Here is a 24,483-nt window from a genome sequence, read left to right on the forward strand (position 1 = left end):
AAGGGTAACACTCACTCATTTAGTATGCTTCACTCTCTCTAAAAATTCTATATACTCTTAAGAATAAGGATGGACAAAGTGTACTAGACTGTACTATAAAAGTTTATAATTAACTTAAAATAGTTTATCCAAATTGAATTGAACTAAAAAATAGTTCAGACAAACTAAACTGAACTAGTTTTTAGTTAACTTACAGTGCAGTTCAGTGAACTATTTTTTAGTTCACTTATAGTACAATTCATAAAATAGGTGTTACATGACAGCTTCTAAACCACACCTCATTCAATGTTTAGCCCGCTTAAATAATCAACACAAACTTATTATCTGTAGCGCAAATATGTAATTTAATATTCTTAATTTGAAAAGACTTTCATCAAGGAATAATATAATATAAATAAACAAAAATTGGTCTTTCATCCAAATCACATGTCGGGGTATAAAATACTGGAAAATAGTAACAGTTAGTACTTGTGTATATTCTGAGTCATGAATGAAATTCACTTTTGACATAAGAAGTTCGTAACGAAGAACATTAAGTATAAGAGGTTAAATCCTGAGAGATAAGAAAATACCTCATCATTACTTTCAATTAGTCTCAAACAGATAGGTAGTATATTGTGTAAGCAAACAGAAATGAAAGAAACGAAAATGTACCTATGAATAGAGGAAGGTACCAAGAATTGAAATGGCTGCATCAAGAGCATTGACAGGCTGAATTGGTGTGTGGAAAATAAGGATTGAAGACACAATAACCGAAATTCAAAGTTTCACTTCACCTATTCCCACTCAAAAAGTAATCTCATGCCAGTGACAACAGAAGAATCATTTTCCTTCTTACTCCTTGTCATCATTATGTAAATTAAGAGACACGAATAACAAAAAAAATCACCTTTAATGAATAACTATAATCTGACTTTGCACCAAAAAAAAGTGAGTGTATACAGTCATAATCTTTGCAATATCCTGTGTTGGATTTGAAAGATTATACTAGCCACCTGTTTTGTCACTGTATACAGTCATAATCTTTGCAACAATATGCTACTTAATCCTTAAATTTAAAATAATATCTGAGATGACTAATTGAAGAAAGCAATGACGCATTTGTCAACTAATATAAGTGCAAACTGAAATCTACATTCTATTAAGTTATCTAGCTTCGGTATTTTGAGACTTAGTAGAAGAATTAGTGCGTGATAGTAATGGTTTCAATCCGATTTATGGTCCAAAACTCCAACACTTCATTTAGTATAGCTCAAATTATAGTTCTCTTCTTTAGTATAGCTCATAATAGAGACACCAAATTAAGCCACATAATTAAGGGATTTCAACTAGTTCTCCTAGGATCAACACATGTTGGAATAATATCAAGGTTCTAATAAAATAATAAATAGGATCAACACATGTTGGAATAATATCAAGGTTCTAATAAAATAATAAATAAACCCTTGACCAGTAGGTACTAAAACACCAGTACATATAGATTTTATGCTAAAGAATAAAGAAGTAAAAGCATAGCAATTCAAAATCTCGCAACAAAAAATTCCCGGCATCAACTATGATTCATACTGAAATGGTGAGACAGGGAAGCAATACTCCCCATCCTAAAAAACACGCTTAAAAGAGTCCTTTAAGACGGAATGACCAAATATTTCAGACAGGACAACACGACTACCGGTTTTTTCAACTGCAACTTTGATTTCTGCTACTCCAACCTATAGATTCAAATTTCAAAACAATAATGTCTATCAAACAGAAGAAGATGAAAATGAGAACACTTCATAATCCCTCGCAAAAATATAAATTTCTTCGACCCCGTTTGTAATAAAATCTATTATCACCAATGACCCCATTTGAAAGCAGTATAGCGAAGAACATAAATTCATTTACCGAACTAGGTCCTTCATTTACCCAAACCAAAGCAATGATCCTAACCACAGTCCTGGGATTACAAGCACCAAGCAACCCCGTTGCTACGCTCAGCGCCACGGCGGTACACCGTGCAGGGCGCTTCCCGATCGAAACTGGCAACTGGTCAGTTTGCAAGCAGAAGGTGTTGAGCCTGCATAGGGTTTTCGTTGGAGCTGAACAAACTGGAAATAAGGAATCACGGGAAAAGGACTAAAGAAACTTAGAAATATAAAGATACAGTACTCACCGGTTAACTGTATTAAAAATAGGTTTAGTTTTTATAAACTGAACTAAAAAATAAAATAATTAACTTTCAGTAAAAATAGATTAGTTTTTTGAAGTATAATATAGTACAGATAAGTATAGTTAAGTTATTTCTGGCCCAGCCTTATACCGGCGATCATCTTGCGCATGGAACTGCTTCAAGGCTACAAGACCGCCTGCCAAAACAGAAAACAAGGTTGAATATATATTTTTTGACTACATGGATGAGTATGATTTGAGAAGTACCAAAGATTATACAGGCAAGGTTTCAAATTGGATTGCAACTACGGGAACCATGGGAACAACCTTGGTGGTGTGACAAATTAAGGGTATGTTTGGTTAAACATTTATTTAATAAATTTTATTATATTATATTATTTGTTACATATAAGCGTTATTTATTTAGGTTTAAAGATTTTTAATTTCAAAACAGAGTTAAGAGAATTAAAGTATAACTTAATGGTATGGTCTCAATTCTTCAAATCGCTTAGCATTCTGATTATTGTTAATATTCACATTCTTCTTCTCACCAAACTCATTTAAGTTTTAAAATCGCTTAGCATTCTGATTATTGCATTCTCTTTCGTTTCAATATTGGCAAGAGGATGAAAGACATCACCCAAAGATTTCACGACATTCACGAAGAAAGGAGCATGTTTAATTTAGAACCCGGTTTCACAGAGGTCCAAACAATCGATGATAATTGGCGCCAAACTAGCTCTGACATTACAGAACCTATAGTCTACGGCAGAGACCAGGATCGAGAGCAAATTTCAAGTTTCTTTTGGAAGATGTTAGTGACAGTGAAGAACTCTCCATCATCCCATAGTTGGCATGGGTGGACTTGGCAAAACAACACTTGCCAAGCAGGTCTTCAATGATAACAGGGTATGCAAACATTTTGACTTGACAATTTGGGTTTGTGTTTCTGATGATTTCAACACCATGACAATACTACAATCCATCATAGAATGCATCACCGGACAAAATCCCAATCTCGATAGTTTAGAAGCAATGCGGAAAAAGGTTGCAGAAGTGTTGCGTGGGATGAGGTATTTACTTGTTCTTGATGATGTGTGGAATGAAGACCAAGAGAAATGGAAGCAGTTGATGGGAAAGTTGCAGTGCGCAAGGGCAGCAAAAGGAGCTACCATTTTGGTCACCACTCGACTCGAGGAAGTTGCTTCGACCATGCAGACGCATCCTGCTTACCATTTGAAAGAATTGTCAGGAGATGATAGTTGGTCATTGTTCAAACACAATGCGTTTGGACCAAACAGAGAAGAAATGGAAGAACTAGTGTCAATTGGCAAAGAGATAGTGACAAAATGCGTTGGTTCGCCGCTTGCAATCAAAACATTGGGAAGCCTATTACGTGATGAAAGCGACGTAAAACAATGGCAGAATGTAAGGGAAAGTGAGATTTGGGATATACGGGAGGAAAGTAGTTCTGCGACAGGTGAGGAAAATTCTATCATGCGTGCTTTGAAATTAAGCTATTTTAATTTGGACTTGTCATTGCGGAGATGCTTTTCTTTTTGTGCAATTTTCCCCAAAGATTTTGAAATAGACAAGGAAGAACTTATTCATCTCTGGATGGCTAATGGATTTATTAAATGTGAAGGAAATATAGAAGTGGAGGATGTTGGAAATAAAGTGTGGAAAAAATTATACAGTAGATCATTTTTTCAAGAAGCTAAGTATGATGAATTTGGTATGATCAGAAATTTCAAGATCCATGATCTATTTCATGATCTTGCCCAGTCTATTATGGGTGAGGAATGTGTGGTTATTGTGAAAGGAAGATTGACTCCATTGCCAACTAGAGTTCACTATGCAAGCTTGCTCAATTCTAGTGTGTCTGATGATATGACTGCTTTCAAGCAAAGAACGACGACTGCTTTGAAGAAGGTTGAATCCCTGCAGACTTTTCTTGATTTTGGTCGTATTGGCCCGGTGCCATCAAATCATTGTCTCCGAGCATTGCGAACAAGCTCTTCTTTGTTGTCCCCACTCAGGGATTTAACACATTTGAGATACTTAGTTTGAGTTTTAATTGGCATTCGGAAGAAAGCTTAAATAACTCAATTTGTCAGTTGCCGAAATTGCTAATATTGAAACTGTTTCAAGGCTACGGACTTCATGGGATATCAAGGAAGACAGCTGTCCAGTTGGATGAGAAGTTCTCTAGTTTTGAGAGACTTGGTGAAAGTTGTACTCTCCGACTGTAAGAACTGTGAGGAGCTTCCTCCACTTGGTAAACTACCACACTTGAAATGGTTAGAGGTGAGTGGAATGAAAAATGTGAAGTGGATAGATTGTGAGACTTATGACGGTGTGGAGGAGAAGGCATTTCCATCGTTGGAGAAACTGACCGTGAGAAATTTACCAAACTTAAAGAGAATGTTGAGGGAGGAAGGAATAGAGATGCTCCCTCGACTTTCTGAATTAATAATTTTTTAGGTCTCCAACTGATGGGAAACAGCGGTACTTGTTCTCCCCTCTGTGAACTTAAAATGGGCACTATGCGGAAGTGTAAAAATGAAAGCGTAGAAATAATAACACCGAAAATTTTTAACGTGGAAAATCCTCTCGGAAAAAACCACGGGACCTAGTCCAGAAAATTGTCTCCACTATGAAAGTAGGATTACAGTGTTTCTCTCACTCTCTGAGGATCTCTCAATAAATATCTCACCCTCTCGGATGGTATACAAAACTCTCACACTCACAGAAACACACTCTCTCTAATTTTCCTCTCCTTCACCGTGGCTTCACTCCTCTCACGATGGTTTTAGTTTCTGCTTCTCTGTTGGTTCTCTTGGTTCACCTTCTTTGCTTCTACCCTTTTATAGAAGAGCTTCACACAAAACACCAAAACAACAAAGCTGAAAACATGGAGAAAAACATGGAGCAAAACATGGAAAAACATTGACCCTTAATTTAGGGTGTGGGACCCATTTATGTTTATCCAACAAAACTCCCCCATAAACTTAAATGGATCTTCTTTCCCATCTTTGCATCTTGACTTAGTTGAAAAAAGGCACTACGACACCAGCACCTTCACAACAATCTTCAACCTTCTTGGTTTGTACTGACTTAGTCATCATATCAGACCAATTCAAGTATGTATGGATTTTCTCTATCTTCAATTTCTTCTCATCCAACGCTTCTCATATCCAGTGATATCGCACGTCGATATGCTTCGAGCATGAATGGAACATGGGGTTCTTGGTCAGATGAATGGTACTTTGATTATCACAGTTCACCACATAATCATCTTGATTATGTCCTAATTCACTTAGGAAATTCTTCATCCATAACATCTCTTTAGAGGCTTCAGTCACTGTTACATACTCTGCTTCAGCAGTAGACAATGTCACACATTTCTGTAGTTTTGACTGCCAAGAAACAGCTCCCCCTACAAAAGTAATCAGCTAACCTGATGTTGACTTCCTTGAATCGACATGTCCAGCAATGTCAGAGTCGGAATATCCAATTAGCTTTAGATCTCCATTGCCAAAGCACAAGCTTCTTTTGGGAGATCCTCTTAGATACCTTAGTATCCACTTAACAGCTTCCCAATGCTTCTTTCCTGGATTCGATAGGTATTTGCTCACAACTCCTACAGCATAGCCAATATCTGGCCTTGTACAAACCATTGCATACATAAGGCTACCCACGACAAAAGAGTAGGGTACCTTGTTCATTTCTTCATTTTCTTCTTCATTCTTTGGACATTGAGACTTGCTGAGTTTGAAATGTCCAACAATTAGAACACGAGCAGATTTGGCATTGTGCATGTTGAACCTTTTGAGAATCTTCTCAATATAATCTTCTTGAGATACCCACAACATTCTTTTAGAACGATCTCTGGATATTTTCATTCCAAGTATCCTCTTCACTGTACCCAAGTCTTTCATGGCAAAAGACTTACTCAATGCCTTCTTGAGAGCAGCTATTTTAGTTTTGTTCTTCCCTACAATCAACATATCATCAACATACAAGAGAAGTATGATGGACTCACCATTTTCATAATTCTTCACAAACACACAATGGTCTGCGGAGGTCTTCTTGAAATTATGTTGGATCATGAAGGAATCGAATTTCTTGTACCATTGTCTTGGAGCTTGCTTCAGACTATAGAGACTTTTCTTTAGACGACACACAAAGTGTTCTTTGCCTGATTCTTCAAAACCCTCTGGTTGCTTCATGTAAATTTCTTCCTCTAGGTCTCCATGTAAGAATGTTGTTTTGACGTCCAGTTGATCAATCTCCAGGTCTAGTGTTGCTACCAGACCGAGAATTGCTTTAATGGATCTCATCTTCACCACTGGTGAAAATATTTCGTCGAAGTCTATTCCTTTCTTCTGGTTGCACCCCTTCACAACAATTTGTGCTTTGTACCTTGAGCTTGGGTTGTTCTCTTCATTCTTGAGCTTGAACACTCATTTGTTCTGCAATGCTCTTCTTTCTTTTGGTAATTCTACCAAATCATAAGTCTGATTTTCCTTTAAGGATTGCATCTCTTCTTCCATGGCTTGCAACCATTTGCCTTTGTCTTTCATCTCCATTGCTTCTACAAAGCTTTAAGGTTCACCTTCATTAGTAAAATTAACATATTCATCTTAAAAATACCTTCTTGACGGTTTTCTGCCTTGTTGATTGCCTCAATTGGGTTTGTTGCGGAGCATTCTCAATTGCTTGATCTTCTACCGTCATATTAGGTTGATCTACTTCTTCAGTCATCTCATCAAGTTGTAACTCCTGATTTGTCTCAGCTTGATGAGTCTCTCCCCTTAAGTTGTTCATCACAATAGGGCTTTGATCACATATCAGCTTAAGTGTTGGTTTCTCCACTTTCTTGATGTCTTGGATTGTCTGATCTTCAAAGAACACCACATCTCTGCTTCGAACAATCTTTCTGATTGCAGGATCCCATAATCTGAAACCAAATTCATCTCTTGGAGAACCAAGGTATATGCACTATTTCGCCTTAGCATCGAGCTTTTCTCTTTCATCTTTCGGAATGTGAACTGATGCCTTACATCCGAAGACTTTCAAGTTGTGATATGAGGCCTTTTTACCGGACCATACTTCTTCTGGTATCTTACCGTTTAATGGTCTTGATGGTGATAAGTTGTTCAAATGAGTTGCTGTTAACACGACTTCCCCCCCAGAATGACTTGGGAAGTTTTGCGTGAGACAACATGCTTCTGACCTTCTCGGCAATCGTTCTGTTGAATCTTTCAGCTACGCCATTCATTTGAGGTGTCTTGGGAGGTACTTTCTCATGTCTGATCCCATGAGTCTTGAAATAGTGCTCGAATGGACCTCTATACTCTCCACCATTATCACTTCTCAAGCATTTCAACTTTCTACTAGTTTCACGTTCAACTGAGGCATGAAATTCCTTGAAGATTCGTAGAACTTCATTTTTTCTCTTCAAAGGATAGACCAACAATTTTCTAGAGTGGTCATCAATGAAGGTAACAAAATATTGAGCACCACCAAGGGACCTTTCGGATGTTGAACAGACATCTGAATACACAAGATCCAAAATATGCTCTCTTCTTTTTCTATTATCATATTTATGGAAAGATACTCTATGCTGCTTACCTGCTAGGCAGTCTTCACATAATTCAAGTGGTTGTCCTTTTATACTCTGGAGATGATCTTTCGCAAGGATCTCTAATCCTTTCTCGCTCATGTGGCCCAGTCTTTTGTGCCACAACTCCTTACTTTCTTCTTGAGCAACATTTGTCTCTCCTTTGCATATCTTTCCTTGTATGACATACAAAGAGCCTTCTTTTTTTCCACGAGCAACAATCATGCTTCCTCGGCTAAGTTTCCATTTTCCATCTCTAAACCGGTTGTTCATTCCAGCATCATCTAGCTTACCGACTGAGATAAGGTTTAGACGCATTTCTGGTACATGTCTTACCTCCTTCAGCACAAGTTTGTTTCCATTTTCTGTCGTCAAAATCACTTCTCCTATGCCCACAATTTTGCTTGTGACATGATTACTCATCTTCACTGCTCCAAAGTCTCCTTTTTGATAGGATGAGAAGAATCCCTCATGAGGAGTAACATGGAAAGATGCTCCGGTATCTACTATCCAAGTGCAGTCATCAAAAGCAATATTTAGATAGTTTACCTCAGTGATAAGGAACACATTCTCATCATTTGATACCACCGCTGTTGTGGTCTTTTCCTCCAACTTCTTTTTGGGATCTATCACATCAGGGTGCATAGTTCCATTCTTCTGATCTCTCTTCAGGAATCTACATTCTTGCTTCTTGTGGCCATCTTTTCCACAATAAAAGCATGTCAAACCTTTGGAACGAGACTTGAATCTTCCTCGTGACTTTTCACTTTTTCCTTTGCTTTTGTGTTCACTCCTTCCTCTATTCTCAACAACATTGGCTTCTGAGTGACTACTCGATCCCCTTTCTTTCCTTCTGGACTCTTCATTCAGCAAACTGTCTGTAATATTATCCAGACTGAGCTTTCCATCTGGTGTTGAGTTACTGAGAGTGACCACCAATGTGTCTCAGCTCTCCAGTAGAGAACTAAGGAGTAAAAGAGCCTGTAATTCATCATCAATTTTCATATCTGCTTTCATTAACTGGTTCACAATACCTTTGAAGGTGTTGAGATGCTCGATCATATTCAGGCCGTCAGAGTACTCCAACTTTACGAGTCGTCTGACTAGGTGAGCTTTGTTCTTGGGAGTCTTCTTTTGAATCATTGATTCAAGCTTTGTCCATAACTCATACGCATTGGTATAAGTCGATACGTGCTCAAAGAGACTTCTGTCGATGTATTTCCGAATCATAGCCACTGCTTTACGATTCAGAATCTCCCAGTCTTTTTCGGTCTTCCCTTCCGGAATTTCCGGATTTGTGATCGGCTCGTACAAATCCTTGTAGTATAGATGATCTTCCATCATCGGCTCCCAGTAGGAATAATTATCCGCAGTTAGCTTGAACATGTCTCCTTCCATCTTGAGTTTCACATGACCGTGACTTGTTCCCTCCTCTGTGAACTTAAAATGGGAACTATGCGGAAGCGTAATAACACCGAAAATTTTTAACGTGGAAAATCCTCTCGGAAAAAACCATGGGACCTAGTCGAGAAAATTGTCTCCACTATGAAAGTAGGATTACAGTTTTTCTCTCACTCTTTGAGGATCTCTCAATAAATATCTCACCCTCTTGGATGGTATACAAAACTCTCACACTCACAGAAACACATTCTCTCTAATTTTCCTCTCCTTCACCGTGGCTTCACTTCTCTCATGATGGTTTTAGTTTCTGCTTCTCTGTTGGTTCTCTTGGTTCACCTTCTTTGCTTCTACCCTTTTATAGAAGAGCTTCACACAAAACACCAAAACAACAAAGCTGAAAACATGGAGCAAAACATGGAGGAAAATATGGAGCAAAACGTGGAAAAACATTGACCCTTAATTTAGGGTGTGGGACCCATTTATGTTTATCCAACACCAACCTTACATTTCCACGTCTTTCTTTTGTTGAGATACTTAATGCTGTGGGCATTGACAAAGTGGCTTCCTTCATGGAAGGGGGGAATCTTCCTTCTCTAAAGACCTTGTATATTCAAATAGTTAAAGGAACTGTGGTATTACCCGACCAAGTCAGTGTGAGGAATGAAGTCCCACATTGGTGGGAACTTGTAAAGGGGTATGGCTTGGTGGCTATAAAAGAAACCCCTTGCCCCTTTTGTTAAACATTCCATTCTCTCCTTTGTTCTCTCCTTTCTTGTATTCTCATAATTTTGAGAAGTTTTGTATAGAAAGAGAGAGGTGCTGTAAATTTCTTGCACTAGTATAAAATTTCCTTTTTTGCCTATTATCAGTATTTTCTCTTCTCTATTTAAGTTGTGTGTGCTTGTGCTGTATGACTGATACCCAACAGTGGTATCAGAGCTATAGGTTTGAATTCTGCTGCTATTGTCATTAGAATAGTGTTGGTAAAATTCTGAGTATGCACTGTGGTTGCGGTTTAATCCGATCTTCCGCATCAGACAAGAGTTATTATTGGAAACGTTTGGTAGTGTGAAAGTAATGTTTGGGAAAGTTCTGACTAGGAAAGATTTGGTACTTAAGAGTGTCCATTTATGACCCACCTCTCTTTCCTGGGAACTTCTTGGTGTGTTACTTCACGGTTTACCTGTCGTTGTGGAAATTGAAGATAAAGGCAATTTTGAGAAAGGACAATTGCATAGCTGCAATTGAAGGAAAACCCGCAGAAATGGCGGAGCAAAAGTGGAAAGAAATTGAATAACGCCATCGCGAATTTGCACCTATCAATGGCAGATTCAGTGTTATCCAGTGTGGCGGAGAAAGAAATAACAAGGAAGATTTGGGATGCCCTCATAAAATTATATGAGGTGAAGTCTCTTCACACAAGAATATTCTTGTAGAGGAAACTCTACACTCTTCGGATGAGTGAGTCCACAACGGTGACGGACCACATCAACCATCTGAACACTCTGTTTGCCCAACTATCAGCGGTAGATTTCAACATAGTTGAAAATGAACGCGCGGAGCTTCTACTGCAGAGTTTACCAGACTCGTATGATAAACTCATCATCAATATTACGAATAATAATACTAAAGGTTGTCTACACGTTGAGGATGTTGCCGGAGCAATTCTTGAAGAAGAATCCAGGCGGAGGAACAAAGAAGACGTACTAGAAAGTTTAAAGGAAACACAAGCTTTGGTGATGATGAGAGGAAGATCAACGAAATATGGGTCTAGTGGGAGTCAGTCCCATGATAGATCTCAAAGTAAGAAGCATCTCAAATGCTACAATTGTGGCAAAAGGGGGCATGTCAAGAAAGAATGTTGGCACGAGAAGAGTGGAAGAAAGAACTCTGATGCATCAACCTCACAAGGTTGTATGGCAAATACATTAGAGGATGAAGATATTCTGTGAGAAAGAGGGGAGATCTGGTAAGTCATAAAAGCTCGGAAGATCATGACATGTGCTTATGGGAGATACGTTGTAGAAAGCTAATGCAATGGTTGCATTGACAAGTCAAGAAGAAACGGTGTTGACGTGACATCGTACTTGGACATATGTCAAAGTGAAGTTTGCAAGGCGGAACATAATCTGCACTCGAGCTTAAAAAGGTTGTTTTACCTTTATGCGAGCATTGTGTGATAAGCCAACAACATAGATCGAAGTTTGCAAGTTTGACTACTAGAAAAGAAAACACAAGAAGACTTGGTTCATTCTGATGTAAGGGAATCACCGGAGTTATTCCTAGGAGGAGCAAAGTTTATTCCAGGAGTTTGTGGGTGTATTACATCAAGAGGAAGTCAAATGTGTTGTTATTACCAATTCAAGGAAACCAAAGCACGAGTAGAGCTTGAAACTGGGGAAATAATTAAGTGCTTGGGCTATGCTAACAATGTGAAGGGGTATTGCTTGTGAGTTCCACCGCTCACAAGGTTATTGTTAAGCAGGAATGAAATGATGCTCCAACCAGAAGGCTTTGAAGAACAAGAAAACTTGGTTTACAGGTTGAACAAACCTCTATAGGGTTTAAAGCAGGCGCAAAGGTGTTGGTATAAGAGATTTGATTCCTTTATCATTAGCCTCGGATACAACAAACTAAGTTCAGACCATTGTACATACTACAAGAGGTTTGAGGATAATGATTTATCATTTTGTTGTTGTATATGGATGACATGTTGGTGGTAGGCCCCAACAAAGCTCTAATCCAAGAACTGAAGACACAATTGGCTAGGGAGTTTGATATTAAAGGACTTGGAACCGGTAAACAAGATTTTAGGGATGCAAATTCACCGAGATAGAAAAAGATAGGAAGATTTGGCTTTCTCAAAAGTAAAACTTACTGAAAGTCTTGCGGCGCTTCAACATGTGAGAGTGCAAGCCAGTTTTACCCCATCTCCTATCAATTATCCTCAAGTATGAGTCCTAGCAGTGAAGTGGAGAGGATGGAAAAGTCTCGAGTACCGTATGCATCGGTGGTGGACAACCTTATAATTGCTATGATGCGTACAAGACCAGACATTGCACAAGTAGTGGGAGTGGTTAGTATGTTCGTGGTAGGTTTAGGTGGAGAGCAGTAAAATATTGATCAGGTGTTGCATTGCGTTTCGTAGAATCAGAATTAGGTGTCAAAGGTTATTGACATATTTACGTTAATTCGATTCTACTGAAGTTTATCAGAAGAATAAGCAACACGAAGACAAAGATGGTGTGAAGATTTGATTAGTTTCATCAAAATCTTCAAGTGGGAGATTGTGAGGAATGAAGTCTCACATTGGTGGGAACTTGTAAAGGGGTATGGCTCGGTGGCTATAAAGGAAACCCCTTGCCCCCTTTGTTAAACATCTCATTCTCTCCTTTCTTGTATTCTCATAATTTTGAGAAGTTTTGTATAGAAAGAGAGAGGTGCTGTAAATTTCTTCCACTAGTATAAAATTTTCTTTTTTGCCTATTATCAGTATTTTCTCTTCTCTATTTAAGTTGTGTGTGCTTGTGCTGTATGACTGATACCCAACAGTTAGTGGGTTGAATGCACAACAACAACTACTTATTAGAGATTGGCATGATGTGGAGTATTTTACTGAACACATGCTGGAAGGTCTAACTTCTCTTCGAACTTTGGACATTCATTACTGTAAGAAATTGAAATCGTTGTCTGAAGGAGTGCGACATTTGGCTCATCTTGAGAGTTTGAAGATCATTGATTGTCCAGAGCTGATGGATCTATCAAGCAATATGAGGCAACTAACTGCCCTTCAGTTTGTCTCAATTTCGGGATACTCCACATTACCATATGGCTTTCAACGTGTCCCTTTCCTACGAACATTGGCGATAACAAATTGCAGATCTATTTCATTGTCGGACTGGGTGGGAGACATGACTACTCTTGAAAGATTAAGCATTCGCAACTGTGAGGAGTTGAGATCACTGCCGAGTAGCATTCAACGCCTCATCAACTTGTCTTATTTAACCATATACTGCTGTCCTCATCTGCAGGAGCGGTGCAAGAGGGAAACAGGAGAGGATTGGCAATACATAAACCACATTCCGCAATTGGGACTATATCCATGATGATATCACCTTATCTCCCTATTGTGTCAGTCTGTTCTTGAAAATTGTGTGGCCTGTTGCGCAGTGTATATATTGAATAATAAAACAACGTTTCAGTATTGTTTGTGCTCAGATGAAGTAGTAAAATGAAATCAATTTTTTATATGCAATTTCTAGGTGATATCATGTCTGCTATAAAATCATTTCTATTATATCTTTAACCTCTCTTTTTATCCTCATTTTAGGATTTTAGTTCATTATTCATTACCTCGTATCTTTTTTTAAAAAAAACTTTGTAGTTGTTGTCCTTTTAATTTATGTTCTTGGAATATATATGAATTCAGTTTCGGTTACGGTATTACCTTTATGGATAATTGTAAATGAAGCGATTTATATACTTTATGTAGGCTTGTTGAATAATAATGTATAAGATTATTATGTGGCATTATGTGTTTAATTGAATTTAATTGAATGAGTGATGTGTTTTAAAATCATCAGATCTCCGTGGCTACAGTGCTTCTTCAAGCTCCAATCACTGATGCAGACTCCTCCCGTGGACGCACAAGGATTCCGTCGTTTATGCGCTTCACACTGCGTGCTTCAAACTGCGTTTTCTTCTCTCTCTTCTGCATTTCCTACAATGTTCCCACTTTTTCTATTCTTCTTCCTCACTTTTCTTGCACTTTTGCTCTTATGCTCCTCTGACATGCAATTAAAATTTTGGAGTATTTTCTTCTGCTCCTCTACTCCAAAATTGCAAACCAATAACCACGAAGATGATTGTAGAAAATATATGCTTTAGTGTACCTGCTCCTCTCATGTTAGATTTTCCAGGGGAGGGTTGTTCTCTCGCTTAGATTGCGGTGATGGAGGTGGCAGTGATGGAGGAGCGTAAGATTGGCGGGGGAGAAGATTGATCTGGCGGAGGTGGCGACGGAGAAAGGGTAGGTGGAAAAGGACACAATTGTAATGTGTCCAGCACTAGGCATAGGCCACCCCAAGCTCATTCAAACACACCATTTAAACATCACCATCATTCTCCCCACGGGCCTCCTCGACCACCCCACCATCGAAGCCTATATTTGCCGCATCACTGTCGCCCATCCCTCCATCTCCTTCCTTCGCCTATCCCACATCCCATTCTCCACCTCAACCTCCGTAAGCCTCGCTGCCAGAGCCTTCGGCTTCATCAAAGCAAATGCTTCCAGCGTGGCCACCTCCCTCTCCCAAATATCCCAAACCTCCCCCGTCAAAGCCTTCTTTATCGACCTCTTCTGCACTTCCGCCATGGAATCAACTTCTTCCATGGGAATCATAGTCTACAACTTATTCACTTCTGGCGTCGCCGTTCTCATGCTCTTCTCATACTTTCCGAAACTCCACGAAGAGAGGAGCGAGTCGTTTAAGGATATGATCGGGGTGGAACTGCGCGTGCCAAGCAATACGCCTCTGAAGGTGGTGGGTGGTGAACATGTTGAATCCCCTATTAGATGGCTGCGAGGAATGTCTGCGATGGCTGGAGTAACAACCGAGCATAAGCGTGGTGTATTTGTGTTTCGGAAGCAGAGGATGATGGTAATGAATCAGGAACTAGCAAAGCCAGGGGATCAATTCGACTTGGCTTCAGTGTTGCCATATGGGTTCCTAGAGAAGACCAAGGATCGAGGCATGGTGGTCAAGGCCTGGGCACTGCAAGTGGAGGTGCCGAGTCATGAATCGGTGGGGGTTTGTGAGTCATTGCGGGTGGAACTCGGTGTTGGAAGGGGTGGTAGCGGGGGTGTCGATGGTTGCATGGCCACTGTACGCAGAGCAACACGTGAACAGGGAGGTGATGGTGGGAGAGATGAAGGTGGTTGTTGGCGTGAATCAGAGGGTAAGATATGGGTTTGTGAGTGTATAGGAAGTAGAAAAGAGAGTGAGGGAAGTGATGGAGACAAATCAGATAAGAGAGAGAAGCTTCAAGCTCAAACAAAAGGTGGGAATGCCAATGGGACCAATGATATTATAACTGGAAACAGTTTCTCAGAGGTTGCATTTCAGACGATCAAAGCAGAAGGAGTAGAAAAAACAACAACATGGGTTCTTGTTCTTTAGAAAATGACATTTAATTGAATTAGGATGATGAAGTCTTCTTGGCCCGCGAATCCTTGAAACTGGGAAACGAAATTGCCTCGACGCGTTCAGAGAGCTAGCTCTCTGTGTTGTGCGATTCTGAAATGGAAGAGAAAAAAAGTTGAATTTGGAGAATCGGTGACGACTGCAACTGGCAAATGCAAAACATTCATGAGTCATGAACGTGCATTCTTCCTTAGCATTAATTTAGGTAGTTAGTTTCATTGCATGTCAGAGGAGCAGAAGAGCAGGAAAAGTGAGGAAGAAGAACAGATAAAGCTGGAACATGGCAGGAAATACAGAAGAGAGAGAAGAAAAAGTGCAGATTTGTCAGCTGGGAGTTAACTCCGTTTATGTCAATTTAACGAAAGGGATCTAATTGATACAATTTATACTACTTTGGAATAAAATAAAATCATTTTTAAAACCGGGTACTAAACAGAAATTCATCTGCCAATAATATAACATAACACGTCATATAACACCTATACAATACTTAATAATAATTTAAATAAAAATTTTCACGTAATATAGACATATACATTAGTGTGCACCATGTCAACAAATTTTAACGTCATTTGTTAACATTTAACGAACAAGATAAAATTGGCTCAATTTTACAAATATTTATGACCCAATTGACACAGTTGCAAATATAAGAACCCATGTGAGATTCCTTTACAAATCCAAGGACTATCCGAGGATTTAACTTCCTTGAAAATTCAACATAAATCAAGTTAATTTCCTCATTATAAATTTTATTAAAATCAAACAAAATTAAAAGTATCATGTTCATCATATGTTAGTGACTTTTAAAAGGATAATCATAAAATTTATTTTTCTATTTTATAATAATATTCAAAAGTTAATCAATTAATGGACAGAAATTAAGAATATTATTAAAGAAAAAATATCAATGTTATTATCATTTGTTACTTATTATGGATCATAGAAAAAGTATTTTTGACTTTTCCACATAATATGTATTATTTAATAAATTAAATTTAAGTTTTACTTCTTAATTTCATATAATTTATTTTTTCCTTTTATAATAACATTGAAAAAATTGTATCAATTAGTTGATAGAACATAAAATATTATTAAAATGTAGATATCAATATTATTATCATTTATTACAAATCATTTTATTAATATATATATATATATATATATATATATATTTATTTGTGTGTGTACTATATAAAATTATAATAAAAATATTGGAATTAATTAAAACTGTAATAGTTATTGAAATTAGAAATATATCTTGTAAGAACCTGTATTTTTAGAAGTGGTGGGGACATGGTGGTTACCCACCTCTTGCATTATTAGAATGCAATTATTGGAGGTGCATTTACGGGGAAGCTTAGCAAGGTGAGGGTTTTCATTTTTGGCATGTGAGAGAGAGAGAGAGAGCAGCCAGAGGGAGGGAACCCTTTCTCCCGTTTCCAGTTGTCCAAAGAGCACCCATGGGAAGCTGTACCAACTTCAGAAGGACTGAGAGGTGGATCTGGGTTGGGCATCTGGTGAGAGTGGAGTCCTTGCAGCAAGATCTGGGAGAGGAAGTGAAGAACTGTTGAGGTTTCAAGGAGATTTTGATCTGCACGTCTGGGAGGTGATAGATCCCAAAATTTACAAGGAAGTCTTCAAGAGGTAAGGGGAGTTTGATTTATTTCCTTGATTTTTGAGATATTTTGTGGTTGCTGCAAATCTGGGTAAAATTTGGGAAGAAGGAGATGAAGATAGGGGTTTCTGGGTTTTCTCTGGAATCTGTGCGATTCTGCAGAATTCTGCAGAATGCACGTACGTCCAATTTTGGTGAGTCAAAATTGGACGTTCGTCCAATTGGTGCTCGACCAAATAGTGGTCGGCCAAATTATAACGTGTAGAACGAGCGTTCGCTCAACTAGTGCTCAACTTAGGTTGGACAATTTAACCGTTCGGTCTTGATTATGCATTGGTAATAGTAAGCGTTCGGTTGTAATGAGGTATTCTTAGGTTTAGCTTGTGAGCGTTCGGCCTTAAATTGATATTCTAAGTTTGAGTCTTAAACGGTCGGTCTGATGTATTAGTGATTATAGCGTTCGGTCATAAGCTAACTTTCTTAGGTTTAAATCCAGAACGTTCGGTTTTTGGGTATAAGTGAGTGTTCGGTTTTAAGTTGCTTATTCTTAAGTTTTGAATCTTGAACGATCGGCCTTGGGATATTAGTTATTATTGAGCGTTCGGTTAAGTTTTGATTTAAGCACCGTTCGATTAGTTGTTGATTTATGTCGTTCGGTCAGGCTTCTTTTAATGCCGTTCGGCAAAGTGACCTAGGGGTTCGACTAAGTATCAAAACGTTCGTCCTTATCGTGTCCGGATTAATGGTGTTTGATTTGAGTGTTCAGTATTGAGATATTAGTGGGTATAAGAGTTCGTTCTTAACTTGGAATTCTTGGGTAGCAATCTTGAGCGTTCGGTTTGAATCTTGGACGTTCGACCTTGGTTTAATTGTGTTTGTGAGCGTTCGTTCTCGATGATGTTAATCCTCAGGAAGTACTCGTCTGAGGTAACGTACGACTGGACTTGATCTCGAGTGTTCGTCCTTGGAGCTCGGTTAATAAGGTCTGGTGTTCATCGGCAGCGTTCGGCCTTTGATAATGATTAATTTCAGAACGTTCGTTCAGACAACATCAGAGTTGGAAATAGCGTTCGGCATTAATGCATGAATCCGTGGGAGTATTTTGAAACAATTATTGAGAATTGTTGGTTATTTCCTTGATCCAATATTGGTTTATTTATACATGTTATTGAGAATATGTATGAATTCGTGATTGAGCACGTTTATTCTGTTGGAGGTGGTACATACACTATGTTATTTACTTGTAACTTCGTCTGTCTTTTGAGCATTTTTGCTAGTCTCACGCGTGAGACTGAGATTCGAGTGTCACCTTCTTCTGCGCGAGGAGGTGAATGTCTCGCCCAATGACTTCGGCTTGTGTTGAGTATAGTGCATCGTTACGCGTAGTATCAATGTTTTTATTCGTTAGTCCTTGACGAGTCGGGGAGATAGGTCTGAAGTCGCGATGGAAGACGGCTCGAGTCGCCTGTTATTGAGAGCAGGTTATGACGACGAATTACAAGTAAACGACATTAGTTTATGAAAGACTAGTCTGCAGTGTCATGTGGGTCGATTTATCATGGGAATTGTTATAGTTTATGTAATGGGTTATGATGTGATACTTCTGGTTATTCATCTTGCATGTTGTGGCTATGGTTTCCACCCGTGATGATCGTGCTGGTACGGGAGAAATGGTAGTGCAGATAAAGCTGGATTTGGAATAATTCTTCGAGAGAGACGGAAAGTAAAACTTGTTGGGTCTATAGGTAGTAGCGTGCGTTATTATTAGTGATGTCCGGTCTTGGTATTATTTATTTTCAGGTAGCAAGCGTTAATATGTAACAGTTGATCTTGATGTTAGTTGTTCTGAGGTAGCTAGCGTCTGATCTTAATTTGGTACCCTGTGGTTTAGTTTGATTACGTTCAGTCAGTACTGAGGTGTTCAGTAGAGTACTCTAGGCGTTTAACCCAGACTCAAGCGTTCTTTATTCTAGTGTTCGGTCTCGTAGCGATGGTTCTTAGAGAATGATCTTTATTGGTGATGTTGCTCTGAGGATGCAATCATTTATGGGGAGTGACCGGCCTTGATATTCATTGAGGTAGCGATCGATTAATAAATAGTGATTAGTCGTGATGATGCATGATTCAGGCAGTGATCATTCATAGGTAGTGCTCGGTTTGGATGACGCTTGTCTCAGACAAGGATTGTTAACGGTTAGTGGTCGTACATAGGGAACATCTGGTCTCGATGAGGTTATCCTCAGATAGTGTTAAATCCAGTAAAGTGATCAATTAAGCGTTCGTCCGAATGGTACTTAATCTGTGGTGCGCGAGATTTGATCTTTGAGCGATCGTTTGAATAGTGTTCGAAATAATAGTAATTGTTCTAGTAGAGTGCACTGTCTCAGCGTGAAGTCTAAGTGTTTGATCTTACTAAGCATTCAGTCTCTTGGTGTGCGACCAAATGGTATCCGGTCTAATAGCGTTTGGTGTCTAGTGTCGAGCCTAAGTGATCAATCTTAACGTTCGTGCAATCAGTATTCGATCTGGCGTTCAGTTTCTAGCGTTCGGCTTAGTGTTTGATCTCAGTGTTCATTATGAGTGTGTTCGGTCATTATGGTTTTCTGAGTTTAGCGTTCGGCTCAATTGTGCATGATCACCTAGCGTTCGTTCAAATGGGATTCAGTCTAATAATATTCATTAGATAGCGTTCGGTGGATAGCGCTCGGCAGATAGTGTTCGGCAGATAGCGTCCGTCCAAATAGTATCCGGTCTTAGAATGTTTGGGAAATAGCCTTGTCCAGTAGCTCATCAATGTATCATCCGTATGAGTGTCTAGTAGAAATTTTGGTAGGTTGGTATATGGGGATGTCTAACCTAAGTATTATATGATGTTTATATCAAAGCATTTATGCATATTTTATAAATGGTATATTGCATGTTAGCTCACCCTTACTTATTTGTGCATGTATTGGAAAATCATATTTTTTTGCGATGATCGTATAACGTTTTTGTTATACGGGAGCAGATGAAGGAATGTCACGTGATCTGGCGCAAGTGCAGGAAGAGATGGAAGATCGTATTAGAAGGATTCAATGTTATCTGTACCGTTAAGTCTGAGCTGTAAACTTTTGTATAGATTTGAGCTCGAGGTTCGGGGTGTTACCATAATTGTATTATTGCAATATTCTAAATTTTGAATTTTAAAAGGGCAAAATTTTTTGGGATGTTACATATCTACTCTATAAAATTGCAATAATTTACAAAGAAACATCCTTCGTGTAAAATCTATAACCTACAAAATATATTTTCATAAACAATTGTGGTTAAAAAATATTACTTAGTGATAATAGTGTCAAACTTAGATAAAAAAATTTATGTGTATTGGTTATTAATGCATCTAAATAAAATAAAAAGGTACATGAATAAAAAAGAAAATCAGATATATACAAAGATCTCGAACACCAACAGGAAAAAATATATATACAAAGAATATGTGATGTAAAATTTTTAGGACAGCGACTATCCAACTAAAAACCAAACCCAAACATACCAAATCAAGTACTTTTTGGAAGTATAGTAAGTAGAAAATAAAAATGAGAACTAAAAAGAGAAGATGAAAAGCCGGAAAGAGAAAAAAGTGTCAACGTGACATTGGGTGGTTGATCTCTGCATTGCACCTCCAAGTATTTTTTTTTTCCTACATCTTCAATTTCCAAAAATAATCTATCATTTTTATTAAAGTTGGTAAATAGTAATTACCACACTTCCAAATTTTCTAACGAATAAGACTTTGAACTATTTTCAAAATTTATTAAAAATCTCGATAAATTTTAAAATTTGTTAAAATTTTCAACGAATTTTAAAATTTGCTAAAAAATTTTAAAAATTTTAAAAGATTTTAAAATTTATTAAAATATTTTTTAAAAATTTCAATGAATTTTGAAATTTATTGATGGTCTGGACAAATTTTGAAATTCATCTAGGTCTTCAGTGGATTTTGAAATTCATTAAGACCTTTAACAAATTTCAAAATTCGTTAAAAACTTCAATAAATTTTAAAATTCGTTAAAGGCTTAAATGGATTTCAAAATCTGTTAAAAGATTTTTCAAATATTTCAACTAATTTCGAAATTCGTTAAAGGTTAGAACATATTTTGAAATTCGTTAAAACCTTCGAAAAAACCTTTAATAGAATTCAAAATTCGTTGAAGCACAAAAGATGGGGATGTAGGATTTTTTGAATTACAAAGAGAGAAAACAATTTAAAAAAGTTACTTTAAATTAATTTTTTTTCTTTTACGTATAATAGTTTTGAGATTTTAAAAAAATTTGGAAGTGCAAGAAACAACAACTTATTTAAAAAACATGAACATAGATACAAAGGATTAAAAAATTCATATTAAAAAAAACCTAGAAAACACTCAGAAAAAAAAAACGTTATTTACATCTTTTCTCGCAACAATGATTTCTCCCTTTGCCTTTCATCATAAGTTTTATTTTGTTTTTGTTTTAATTGTTTTTTGTATACCCTAAATTTGTATTATTTATAGATTATTAGCAGTTTACATGGTTATATCTTATGAATAATTGTAAGAACCTAGAAAATAGAGTATTATAGTAGATAGGTGTATTAAAATAATGAGACCGAGTATTTTATTATAAAATAATCTTATAATATAAATAAAACTTTCTACAGTTCGGTTCATTATCTAAAATACTTATATCTCTCTAAAACACTCTTCTCTTTGCTTCTCTTACTTCTCTATACTTTTTCTCACCCTTAGGTCATTTTTCGACGATCAGGAAGTGTCTAGGCGATCCTAGCATCGATAGCCACCTTTTCAACCAATCAATTTCTTGATTTGAGCAAGTAAGTTTCATTCCTCTGTTTTAGGTTTTCCTTAAATTTGTGATCATGCAGAAATTATATTCCTGCATGTGATTAGAGTCTTCTTATCTTGAAATCTTAGCTCAATTTAAGTTCTAAGAGTCATTTCCTATCATCAATTGGTGATTTGTAGGTGTTTCTAGAAGTTCCTTGCGGTGCAAGTCATAATCAGGTATTTTATATACCAGTGCGAGTTGTAGAGGTAAGGGAAGTTAGGAAATTCTTTAATTTATGTAATTTCTTGTGTATGCTTGTGCAAAAGATTATCCTTGAATTATTTGAACTGAAATGATGTTATATGGTACATGAATATGGTGTGAATGGATGATTTTGAATGTGATTGCATGAATTGATATTCTGGACTGTTTTGGATTATGAGTTGATCTGTTTTGGTTGTATAAAAGGCTGGAAATCTGTGAGGGGAAATATGTAGTGAGGTTGATTAATTATGAATTGAAGTAGTTTTATCTTTGTCTAAGTCATTATGAGGAAGTGGAGTAGTGAAAATAAGAATTAGATGTTAGATGTTGATTTGGTCTATTGGGATAGTTTTGGTAAGTCAAATGTGACTTGTTTGAGTCCTTAAATTACATAAAAATGTGTCAAAAATAGTAGAACATGAATTGAGTCCATAGGTTGTTGATTTATAAGTTTTGAAGAGTGAATTGCTTAGGAAACACTTTAGAATGATGTTAGTAAGGTTTAGAAACACTTGTTCAAGTCTAATTAAGTTTATAACACAATCTAGGAAGATTTGAAGTTGGAGAAAATAAGTGGAATTGGTAAATTTGGTGTAGGTTGCGTAATTATGAAAATTTGGTATTGCAAATTATGCAAACTCGCTGAGCGAGTAGAGTCGCTCAGCGAGTGGTCGGGGAGGTTGGCTCACTATTTGATGATTCGCACAGCGAGAAGGTGCGTTGAGTGAATGATTGAGGTTTGGGAACACTATGAGTTTTATACAATCAGTGTATGGAGGCGCTCGACGAGAGAGTTGGGTGTTTGGGATACTGTTTGGACTTTCGCATAGCGAGTTGGAACGCTAACCGAGAGGTTGGGGTCTGATAGCACTGGTAGTTTAATTCGCACAGCGAGTTGGGTCGCTGAGCGAGTGTTTACAGAGGTTGGCTTACTGTAAGTGGATTCGCACAGCGAGCTGGGTCGCTCAGCGAGTAAAGTTGGTAGTCGCTCAGCGAATGCGTGCACCGAGTGATTGTCCCAGGTTATCATGCATTCTTTTCTTCTTTGTTCTTTATTGTTTGGAATAATGAAATTGATTTATGTGTGTGGATAATGTATGATTATATATGAGTATTATATGAGTATGAAAGTAAGGTTTAGGGTTTCAAATGGTGCGAAAGAGAATTCCGAGGAGGGATTCCCAGTGGTAATTGTCAAGTTGTAAGTATGAATATGGGAAGCTCAGTCTTGGAGTTCATCCTGACATTCTAATGGTCACCTATTTTCAAGTAGAGATGGGTGAGACATGTCGTGAGAATAACAGGAGGTCCTAGCCTAGGAGCTTTTCCTTGGCCTAAGGTGAATGATAACGGACTAACATTGCGTGGTAGCTTGGGTGGGCCAGTTGTTTCACCACAACAAGTGCACGAACTGACATAGCTACATATTCATATTAATCTGGATGGTCAAGTCAAGAGCTGGTTAAATGTAAAGTTAGTTGGGTTTGATATGTTTTTGTTAACTTACTTGAAAGTTTAATTGTATGCATATATCATTATTTGTTTTCTTCTATCTTACCCTTCTATATGTGTTTGTGTTGTATGTTTTCTTTGTGTTCTATATTTGCTATGATCATCCTGTGCGTGGAAGCAGAGGGAGATGAGGTGACCTTGGAGCAGGCTATTGAAGAAAGTGATGCTAACACTTGTAAATAGTTTTGGATTAGAACTTTTGTATATTAAAGTTTAAAATTTATGCTTATTTTGAATGACGGTAAAAGTCACTTTATGATCTAGTTTTTGACTGTTCTATAGTATCATGTCTGTGATAACTCTTTGATGTAGTAATATGTTATATTTTTGGTATGTTACAATAATAAAACTCAAACTTGTATACATCTCACAAAATTTATAGCCTATATGAAGAATCAGTTTGAAAATTATGTTAAAACTATAAAGTTTGATTTTAAAAGAATTATACATTAAATAAATTGCACCTAATGAAATAGTTGAGAGAAAATATTATATATCACATGGGCTCTAATGTTTACATCTAGTATTTCTGCTCAGTTTTTGTGTTATGCTGTAAAATATGCAGTGCATTTGATAAGTTGCATTCCTACACCTTTCACATTCTTTAATATCTCAAATGAGCTTTAAAAGATGAATTTACTTCAAATCTACAAGTCTTGGACATTACATTGTTATTCTTAATAGAATCATTGACATTCATAAATGAAAAATTATAGTTCAAAACAATAACCATTTTGAATGTCTTTTGCTATATTATTTCTGTTTTCTAGAATTCTTTCATTACTATTCTCCAAAACGATTACACATCATTATAGGTTTTGGAGGTTTTTTTGGTAACTATGAAACGTGGACACCCTTCAACAGAGAAAAACTAGAGTGTCCAATTTTAAAACCTCGTTATT

General features: G+C 37.3%; 3 protein-coding genes and 1 pseudogene across 4 annotated transcripts; 3 read left to right on the forward strand and 1 right to left on the reverse strand.

Moving 5' to 3' along the window:
* Window positions 1-298: 298 nt before the first annotated feature.
* Window positions 299-2,406, reverse strand: LOC128194227 (uncharacterized). 2 transcript variants are annotated; one of them, XM_052869296.1, is made up of 3 exons: window positions 2,303-2,350; window positions 1,888-2,090; window positions 299-1,712 (listed from the first exon to the last, which is right to left on the reverse strand). In XM_052869296.1, the coding sequence occupies exons 1-3, from the start codon at window positions 2,319-2,321 to the stop codon at window positions 1,602-1,604; spliced, it is 333 nt and encodes a 110-aa protein (XP_052725256.1). In that variant the 5' UTR covers window positions 2,322-2,350; the 3' UTR covers window positions 299-1,601. The 2 variants fall into 2 exon arrangements, 1 of the variants encoding a protein (XP_052725256.1); XR_008245596.1 differs by having other exon boundaries at window positions 299-2,059; window positions 2,303-2,406.
* A 600-nt stretch (window positions 2,407-3,006) lies between these two features.
* LOC108334839 (putative disease resistance protein RGA3) lies at window positions 3,007-4,221 on the forward strand. Its single transcript, XM_017570772.2, has one exon. The coding sequence runs from the start codon at window positions 3,007-3,009 to the stop codon at window positions 4,219-4,221; it is 1,215 nt and encodes a 404-aa protein (XP_017426261.2).
* Window positions 4,222-12,131: 7,910 nt separating this feature from the next.
* LOC108334838 (putative disease resistance protein RGA4) lies at window positions 12,132-13,284 on the forward strand. Its single transcript, XM_052869972.1, has 2 exons — window positions 12,132-12,258; window positions 12,731-13,284. Exons 1-2 carry the CDS (start codon window positions 12,132-12,134, stop codon window positions 13,282-13,284), a joined length of 681 nt encoding a protein of 226 aa, XP_052725932.1.
* Window positions 13,285-14,734: 1,450 nt separating this feature from the next.
* On the forward strand, window positions 14,735-15,271 carry LOC128194387 (UDP-glycosyltransferase 88F4-like; annotated as a pseudogene).
* Window positions 15,272-24,483: the final 9,212 nt, after the last annotated feature.

Source organism: Vigna angularis, chromosome 10, assembly GCF_016808095.1.
Source record: "Vigna angularis cultivar LongXiaoDou No.4 chromosome 10, ASM1680809v1, whole genome shotgun sequence".
In the NCBI taxonomy this organism is placed as follows: domain Eukaryota; kingdom Viridiplantae; phylum Streptophyta; class Magnoliopsida; order Fabales; family Fabaceae; genus Vigna; species Vigna angularis.